Source organism: Lagenorhynchus albirostris, chromosome 7 (assembly GCF_949774975.1).
Source record: "Lagenorhynchus albirostris chromosome 7, mLagAlb1.1, whole genome shotgun sequence".
NCBI classification, from domain to species: Eukaryota; Metazoa; Chordata; class Mammalia; order Artiodactyla; family Delphinidae; genus Lagenorhynchus; species Lagenorhynchus albirostris.
The window spans coordinates 92,120,587-92,130,405 of record NC_083101.1 but is presented as its reverse complement, the minus strand read 5'-3'; the positions used below and the strand labels follow the sequence as shown (position 1 = coordinate 92,130,405).

The following is a 9,819-nucleotide window of genomic DNA, read 5'->3' as shown; positions in this document are numbered from 1 at the left end:
GGAGGTTTGATCTTGAAGATGTGACTATGCAGCCTTGAAATTTTCTTTTCTTTCTAAGATACTGTGATGCTATTAAAAGCAAGTGTAAGAAAAGAAAACAAAAAGAAGAAAAAAGTCCCAAGAAGACTCATAATTAAAAACTATCAAGAGTCATGTACCAAAATGTTCATTACAACTCTATTTACAATAGCCAGGACATGGAAGTAACCTAAGTGTCCATCAACAGATGAATGGATAAAGAAGATATCCATATATCTTCTTTATATATGTACAATGGAATATTACTCAGCCATAAAAAGGAACGAAACTGAGTTATTTGTAGTGAGGTGGATGGACCTAGAGACTGTTATACAGAGTGAAGTAAGTCAGAAAGAGAAAAACAAATACCATATGCTAACACACATATATGGAATCTATAAAAAAACAAATGGTCAGAAGAACCTAGGGGCAAGACGGGAATAAAGATGCAGACCTACCAGAGAATGGACTTGAGGATACGAGGAGGGGGAAGGGTAAGCTGGGGCAAAGTGAGAGAGTGGCATGGACATATATACACTACCAAACGTAAAATAGATAGCTAGTGGGAAGCAGCCGCATAGCACAGGGAGATCAGCTCAGTGCTTTGTGACCATCTAGAGGGGTGGGATAGGGAGGGTGGGAGGGAGGGAGAAGCAAGAGGGAAGAGATATGGGAACATATGTATAACTGATTCACTTTGTTATAAAGCAGAAACTAATGCACCATTGTAAAGCAATTATACTCTAATGAAGATGTTAAAAAAATAAAATAAAATAATAAAAAAATTAAAACTATCCCCTTTGAAAAACTGAACAAAGTGTTTGAGAATGGTATTTCTCGAGTGCTTCACTTTCCTCCTAAGGGCACTTGGTTTGCCAGGAAAAGAAGGAAATCAGAGGGCTCCAGGTGGAAATAGGTTTGTTTATTAAAGCAAATAGATTCTGCAAACTGTAGTAATAAATATACTTGTGAAAGCATATCATTAAAATAAAGGCATCTCCAGAAAATGTATCAATAAATATGCTATTTCACCTGAAGAGCCTGTATAAATACATGTTTTGCATAGATTTCCAATAGCTCAATGTGAACACACTTAAGCTCATGTGAAGAAAGCTATGATAAGAATAATAAAAATAACTACAAACAAGGCTACAAGGAGGGCATTCCCTGAGCAATATTTTCTTTCCATCACAGCTGAGTGCTTCTGCCTGAAAGAAACCACCAGCGTCGAGAAAGGAAACAGGATGCTCCTCTTCTCTGTCATGTTCACGCTGCAGCAACAGGAGTGACATACACCTGCCCAGGTCCCCAGAGATCCCCCCAGCTCAACCGGAGAAATTCTGGAAGATGTCAGCTGCCTCCACCCAGTTCTGGAAGCAGGCCAGCCCCCGCTCCCGGATCTGCTTCCGCCCTTTGTCAGTGATGACGTCCCCACTCGGTTTCACGATCACAAGCCTGGGGATGGCCATGATGTGGTACCTGGTCCTCAGCTCACTGTGGGAGAGAAGAGGGCGACCAAGGGTCAGCGTGGGACAGGACAGGCTGCTGCACGTCTGCAGGGACCAACGCCTCCCCAGTGCCAGCTGAGCCTGCAAAGCCTTAGAATCCAGCCTGCCCGGTGAGCCCTCCCACTGGGCTGAGGATTCCTTTGGACTCTTTTCTTCTTGCTGCTAGCTGGGTCCAAGACAGTGCGGTCGCAGAAGAATGTCAGCAGTGATGGGACTGTTCTGCATCTGTGCTGCCCAATGTCACAGCCACAGCCACATGTGACTACGGAGCACTTGGAATCTGGCTGGTGAGCCTGAGGAACTGAATTTTGGGTTTTAGTTAATTTTATTTATTTATTTATTTATTGGCTGCCCTAAGCGGCTTGTGGGATCTTAGTTTCCTGACCAGGGATTGAACCCCGGGCCACAGAAGTGAAAGCACTGAGTCATAACCACTGGACTTCCAGGGAATTCCGTTTTAGTCAGTTTTAAATTTAAGTAGCCACATGTGGCTAGTGGCTGCCAAATTGCACAGTGCAATTTTAAACCCACAAATAACCCAATAAATTTGTATCCCTCCTACATCTCAGGAGGTTTAAATACATCAGGTACGTATAATAGCAAAAGTTAAAATTCCATGAGTTCTAGATAAATACAAAGGCTTACTAGACTTTTTGCCTTACAGATTCAAGGATACACTGATTAACATTATGGGTGAAACATTTTACTGTCGCATGTAACCCCTTGAGTGACCATTTCACAAAATTAGTTGTATTCATTTAAAGAAAGGAGCTTCTGCCTTCTTAGTTTTGCAAGTCTCCCCATAACCTTCACAGGGATTAGTATCCTCAAGACAGGACAGCTGGGTGAAAATCCCTGTCCTGTTACCACAGCCAGCTTGCCAGGGCCTCACATTAACTGTAGTCTGATTTCCCTCATCTGTCGCCCTCAGGGCTGTAAAACTGAGTGGAAGGAAAAATGCACTTGAGACCCTCCTGTTACTAAATCTCCCCTGTGACACCTCCATCAGGCCCTTCCTGCTGCTTTCCAGTATCCAAGGCCAAGACAAATCTTAATTCAAGCAGGAAAAAAAACACAGTACCTATACCCAATGGAGAGAAAATATGCCTTGTTTTCAAACATCTATGAAATGGTGACAAAACCAGTCATGTTCTCGGTCATAAAGGGATCTTAATATATTTCAAATAATCGGTGATACACACACCACTTAATGACATAATGGAATTGGAAACCAATAAGCAGTAATTTTTGGAATCAGTTAAAAACTAAATAACCATATATTATATATGAAATCATAATACCCATATACTATGGGTCCCAAGCTATAGATACAATTAGACACAGAGAGTTATGTCTTACACACTCTTATCCAAAACTAAAAGGCCTCTATATAGATGAGTTCTGCATTTCATTCAAGAAGCTAGAAAAACAATGATGAAGCAATTACAAGGAAAGTAGAAAGAAGGCAAAAGAAGATTGAGGACAGAAATCACTGGACAAGGAAATGAATCAACATGGGGTGAGCAACAAACCAAACCTGATTCTTAGACTAAAAAACAGAGCAAAGCTCTACCAAGATTGGAAGGAAAAAGGGACGACACGGGGATATCAGGAACCAGGTGGGGCTTTGAGAAGCGAGAAGGAGGTTTGAAGACAGTTCATTGCTCCAGCTTCTTTTCAAAGAGTCACCCAGTGTGGGTCCTCAAATCCCCACCCTGGCAGCCTCTGCTTGGGGAGAGCTGTAACCTTGGAACCATGTGGGAAAGACACATAACAACCCTCCGCCCCCGAAGTCATCTCCATCTCCTCTGGGCACTGTGTCCAGAGAGAATAGACCAAGCCTCAGAAAGGAAAGAGCCTTGTTGCTGGGCAGAATGAAGTGATAACTCTGAGAATTTTAACCATTTCGGGGAAATCTGAGAGCTCATTTCCTCCTCGCTCTGTGTGCAGTTGCAGCATTGGCTCCCTCCCTCCACCTAAAGCAGAACATCCTTATCCCTGGCACAACTGCTTCTGGGTTGCCATGGCAACTTCTGTCTCCAGTCTCTTTCCATCTCAGCCACCGGCAGACCATTACAGAACATATCTCTCTACTTGCTCCGAGCATCCATCAAACAAGTGCCCTGCAGGCGCCAAGCACTGAACAATGTCTGGTCTAACATTAGAGACTACAGAGACACGCCCCCACCCCCACCCCCCCGGACACATACCCTTAGCACAGGGGTGGCACTGGCTCGAGCTATGGAGGGCATAGGACTCTGGGGCCAGACATGCTCCCCGTGTCCCCAGGGGCACAAAGGAGGAGCTACTAGGCAGAGAAGCAGAGGCTCCAGGGTTGGAGGATACGGCATGTGTGTGACCTGTGGAGGTGGAAAAGTGTGTGGAGTGCTCTGGAACATCAGTTTTCCAGTCTGGCAGAACACAGGTGGAAAGGTGATCGTGGGTCAAATGCTGGAGGGGAATGTGTGAGACACGGACTGAGTGGGTCTCACATGCCAGGCTGCAAGTGATAGAAATTCCTGCTGGCAAAGTCAGAAGCTGTTACTTGGCTCTTGGGCCCATAACAAAGGGAAGGAAGGCAGGACAGAACCTGGTCTTCGATGCTGTCTCCCCTCTCAGGCCTCTTGCCTACCTGCACACAGGCATCTGGGCGGGCCCTGAGAGCCCGCCCTTGGCCCGCGCTGCCCCTAGCTGTAGGGACGTCAGTAAACATCTGCCTCTCTAGGCCGGGTCTTGTATGCCGGCTGCACTGGACAGCCAAGATCCACGCGACCTTGAGGACAGGTGAGTGGCTCTAGGCATTCTCTTCCTGCAGGTGCATCTGCAGCGGCACCTCCAGCCACGCCTGGGGTAACCCAGGCGGGAGGGGGTGTGTGTGGGTTCTGTGGTGATCTATCTCCTCCTGAGCCTCAGGCTGGTCAGCAGAAATCCAGTGGACAGCAGATGACGTGCTTTGGCCTCTGAGGGAAGACAGCCTGGGGTCCCTCACCATGACTGGTTGGTGATGACGGTTCTGGACCCATCTTCTCACAGTACCAAGCAGATGCCGTGCTCTGCACAAATTAAGAACTTCCGAAAAGGCCTCCTGGAGGCTTCCTGCATTCTTTAGTTCTCCTTGGTGGCAGTTATTTCCATTTTTGCTCATGATCTGATTCCAAAATGCAGGCTAGGATGAACAGAATTTAGGGCCTAGCTCCAAGAATTTCCCACAGAATACCGCATTTCCTAACTTATAAATTGCAATGACAGGATTAACAAAGTTCAGTCTGGAAAGGGGGAGGCAAAGGAGCTAACTTCCCCCCAAAGAACCCCCCCGCTCCAGATTCCTCCAAGTTCAGGCTGGCCAGCCTGAGCTGGCGGAGTGCAGCTGCCTGTGCCCTGAACAGCTCAGCACGTGTAGTGGACTGAATGGGCCTTGACCAGATAAGGCTTCCCTCTGGGAAGCAGAGGGAGCACGGCAACCCCCCGCACCCCACTCCTAGCAAGGTTGTGCTGAGGCTCAGTGTCCCCTGGGAGAGGAAGCCGTAGCCAAAAGGACAGGTTCCAGAGCCAGGAGTACCAGTCCCTGTTCCTCAAAACTGTGAAATGGGCAACAGACACAAAGTCCTGGTACACAACCAGCTGACAACGCTCTGAATTCATGCATCAGCGCAGTCCTCATCCGTCCTGTGAGGTATCATTATACTCAGAGATTGAATACCTTACCTACTGTCACCCCACGAATAGGTCCCACAGCTGGGCTCTGCCCAGGGCCTGAGCTTATTACTAACACTGTCACTCTGCCAGCTTCAAAACTAAGTATGTTCTTTCAAAAGCTGTGTATAACTTGAACGCTAAGCAAATCAAAAACTTAGCACCACTAGATGTGAAGGTACATGAATCCTTCCGCCAGTAAATCACGGGCATTTGGATTTATCATCGAAGACTTTCCTAATCCTGCTGTGAGTGAGGCCTCAGGAAGCAGGCACCCCCGCCCCCACCGTCGAGGGCCTGGGCCTCACTTCTTCCTCGGCATCACCAAAAGCATGTGCTGGGGGGAAATGACTCCTCCAGGGAACTTTCCAAAGTTAGCTTCCATTTTTAATTGTCCAGAAGGAAAACCATCTCAGAATAATTAATTTGGTGGGGGGGGGAGGAAATGCCACAACTGAATATTAATCCCCAGAGAAATGCAACACATGCTGCTATGAAACAAAACCCAGAAATTCACCTCCATATTTGTTAAGGGACAGTGGTGTAATGTACTTTGTGAAGAGCAATAAACCTACATGTGGACTCTTACACCAGAGGAGACCCCCAACATGCCAGACAATTGGTGCCTGTGCTCCATTCCTCTCTGCAAATCCTCCACAAAGTCCTCCCCCTCCCCTCCCCTCCCCTCCCCTCCCCCTCTCCCCCCTCCCCCTCTCCCCTCCCCCTTTCCTCCTCTCCCCCCTCCCCTCCCCCCTCCCCTCCCCTCTCCCCCTCCTCCCCCTCTCCCTCCCTCCGTCCCTCCCTCATCCTTCCTTTTTTTTTTTTTTTTTTGTGGTATGCAGGCCGCTCACTGTTGTGGCCTCTCCCGTTGCAGAGCACAGGCTCCAGATGCGCAGGCTCAGCGGCCATGGCTCACGGGCCCAGCCGCTCTGCGGCATGTGGGATCTTCCCGGACCGGGGCACGAACCCGTGTCCCCTGCATCGGCAGGCAGACTGTCACCCACTGCGCCACCAGGGAAGCCCCTCTTTTTTTTTTTTAATTTAATTTATTTATTTTTGGCTGCTGGGTCTTCATTGCTGCATGTGGGCTTTCTCTAGTTGTGGCGAGTGGAAGCTACTCTTTGTTGTGTTGCAGGCTTCTTATTGTGGTGGCTTGTCTTGTTGCAGAGCACGGGCTCTAGGCGTGTGGGCTTCAGTAGTTGTGGTACATGGGCTCAGTAGTTGTGGCACACGGGCTTAGATACTCCGTGGCATGTGGGATCTTCCCGGACCAGGACTCGAACCCATGTCCCCTGCATTGGCAGGTGGATTCTTAACCACTGCGCCACCAGGGAAGCCCCCACATCCTTCCTTTTCCTCCTCCCCCTCCCAGGTCCTACCACCTCCCCCGCTTCTCCCTCCTCCTCTCCATGGAGCTCATTGACCACACCCAATAGAGCACTAGGGTTAATTTCCAGTTTGCTCACAAACTCCGAAATCCAGCGGAGCTGAGGTTTCCTGCCATGTTACATCTTGTCTAAAGCAAGGGTGGGGCAAGATCCCTTCAGAGAGCAAGGATTTTTGTCACCTCTGACACGTCTCCTCAAGAGTCCAGGAACCTGCTTCTTTCTACAGTTATAGGAGCAGGAGACGTCTTAATGAAATTTCAGTCACTGCCAGTAAAAATGAAACTGCAACGTGGCCTGGCACTAAGTTCCTCCAGCCCTTGAGTCCTCAGCCTCAAGTAGTACGGCCTCCAGTCCCGTACTACTGGCCCACAGCAGTCAACCCATGGTCTCCAGTTCTGACCTGAGTGGCCTTTCTGGGTCTCCCTCTTCCGCTCTCCAGATAAGGGGCGGTATCTTCCTGTGCTGTAGGATGGGGCATCCCCGGGCTGTGATTTATTTACCAGAGCAGGCTTCCTGGACAGCAGCATCAGCATCACCAGAAGTCCTTATAAATTCAGATTCCCGGAGCCTCAGACCCACTGAGTCAGAGGCTAGAGGCCACTGCCCAGGCTCACCAAGCGCCCATGGTGATGCAGATGCTCCCTGTCAGCCAACCGCTAGAGCCTCCCTGGGAAGCCGAAGCAGAGACTACGATGTAGCTGAGAGAGGCTCGAACGGGTTGGCATGGGGATGGGGTTATCAAAGAGCTCCCGGTAGCTGGGAGAAGCACAGGGATGAGGGATTGGGATGGGGGTTGGGGGGTGCGCCTAACAGCTCCCAGAACCCCCAATCCGTCCCCACTCACTGCCGGTAGGGGTCGTGGAAGGGCAGCGCCAGCCAGGCGCCGTGCAGCTCCCGCATGAAGTCCAGCATCTCCTGAGCGCTGCCGTCGGCGGACACGAAGACCACCTCGAAGGGCCCGGAGGGCCGCGCCTGGTCCACTAGCTCCGCGTAGAAGTCGCAGATCAGCGGCGTGAAATCGCGGCTGGGCGCGCACCGGCCCGTGGAGAAGTACAGAGCCACCACCTTGTTCTGCAGCGCCGCCTCGGCCTCCACCCACGTGCCGTCTTAGGTCACCAGGCTCCGCCCGCCTAGCACGTTCACCATGGCCGGGAGCCTGGACAGCTGCGGCGGGAGGACACCAGCCGGGAGACGCGGGGAGGTGAGTCGGAGCGCACGGACACCTGCGGGAAAACGAGGCGGAGGAGGGGCTGCAGTGAGCGCAGGTGGCTGATCACCTGCAGGCGGACGGTCACCTGCGGTCACCGTCCACCTGCAGCCAGCCGAAGGGACCGGCTAGGTCCCTTCGCACAGCCGGGCACCCGGACCTCGGCACGGGCCTGAGCCTCGGCCTCCGGCAGGAGTAACAGCGTCCGTACTGGGGAGAGTACTGGGCTGTCTGTACACTCACAGACAGCCGCGACCCCAGACGCAGCGGCTGCAGCAGCGGCACACACAGCACCCGCCTCCAGGGAGCCGAGGGGCCCCGCCCCCGACCCTCCTGCCCCCGCGTCCCGCCCCAAAGCCCTCCTCTGCAGCCCCCTTCACCTCCCACCCACCTGCGCAGCTCTCGGTCGTGCGCGGCAAGCCTTCTCCGCGCTCCCGGCGACGCACTCTTCTCCCCCCTCTCCCATGCCCTCCCCCTCTGCTCCTCCCCTGAGCCCCGCCTGTCGCACCCTCGCCCCAGGTCCCGCTGGCGCTCGCCCCACCCCGCGATCGGTCGCTCCCCGCCTGCCCCAGGGGTCCCGGCGACCCGCGCGGGAGGGTAAGAGCGGTTCCACCTTTAGTGGGTAGGGACCCGGCGTTGGGGACACCCTGTTCTTTCCTGGGGTTTGCCCCGAAGTACTGCGCTCGGACCGCGAGGGTCCCTGCAAGAAACTGGAGGCGGTTCTTAAAGAATGTTTTATTCCGAGAACCAGAGTATTACTGTGCCCGGCACTGGGATTCAACAGCGAGCAAAAAAGTTTCAACTCCCTGCGCGGAATGGGTGAGGCACTCGCGCGGGGCGAGTGAATTCAAGGGAGAATTCAAGGGAGTTAGCGCCAAAAAACTCAGTGACCAAGATAAATAGTATTCTGATGTAATATTTTAAGTTTTCAAAATTAATGCAAAAAAAAAAAGTTAGTGGTGAACAAAACATCAGATATGCGAGTAAGGACAGGATCCCACCCTGCCCTTGGACGCCGACCGCGCTCCTCTCGCCCTGAGTCCCGGCCCGCGCCCTGCCTCGCGGAGTTTATATTCCCGTGGGGACAAGAGAAAAGCAAAGGTGAATGAGGAAAATAGAGTGCGTGCGATGGAGAGAGAAGGGAAGGGAAGCGGCGCGAAATGAATGAGCGACGGTGAAGGAGGGGTCGCGGGCAGAAGAGACGCGAGCTCCCTCCCAGCCGCTCGCTGTTCCCGGTTCTCTGCGCCACCCTCCCCCAACCCCGCTTCCCAGTGAAATGGGACGAAAATGCGCAGACACTGTTCGCTACTAGCCAGGGTTAAGGGAAATTCTGTCGGAGGACTGATGCTGTTCCATGAAGCGCGCTGCCAAAGCCTTGATTCACTGTCCTCTTGGAAGACTCAGGGGAATTTACAGGCGCATCGGAGGAAAAACAAATTTTTTTTTGAGAGGAACTAGGAGAACTATAAATCTTGCATATAGAGGTGCCTGACTTTTCTTAAAACTCAGAACTAAGATGAATGTAGCTAAACTCTAAATATCATGAAAACTATTTTGTGATGTTTGGCGTTTCTTCTTTTATCACCACAGTGAGGTAAGTAGAGAACATTCATTTTAGTAACGGTGCCACCGCCCACCAAGAAATTCCCAATTATTCGTATAAATACTGTGTGCCCTCAGAGTGCTGGGGGAGGGGTGGATGTCCCTGTCTGAGAGAACAGCCCACTCAGGTACCATGGTGAAGTGGGGACAGCCCTCCAGGAAAGAGGATCCTGGGGAGAACAGTGCACCAGCACCCCTCCTCACCTAGGGACCCTCCTCCTGTGGCTGCTCTGAGTGTGTGTGTGTGTGTGTGTGTGTGTGCGCGCGCGCGTGTGTAAGCAGGGGACCCCGCTCTCAAGAGCCTTCCTCATGAGGGACACAGGCACAGCTCAGCTCATCCTCCAGTTCTGCGTCTAATGGGTGTTCTCAACCAGTCTAGGAAGGGACTTCCCAGGACCCTTCC

The 9,819-nt window shown here is 51.6% G+C and overlaps 1 protein-coding gene across 1 annotated transcript; it reads right to left on the bottom strand.

The window, feature by feature from the left end:
- Positions 1-1,343: 1,343 nt before the first annotated feature.
- NXNL2 (nucleoredoxin like 2) lies at positions 1,344-7,753 on the bottom strand. Its single transcript, XM_060153228.1, is given in 2 exon segments — positions 1,344-1,512; positions 7,452-7,753. Coding segments are annotated over 2 exon segments (471 nt in total).
- Between the last annotated feature and the right edge of the window lie 2,066 nt (positions 7,754-9,819).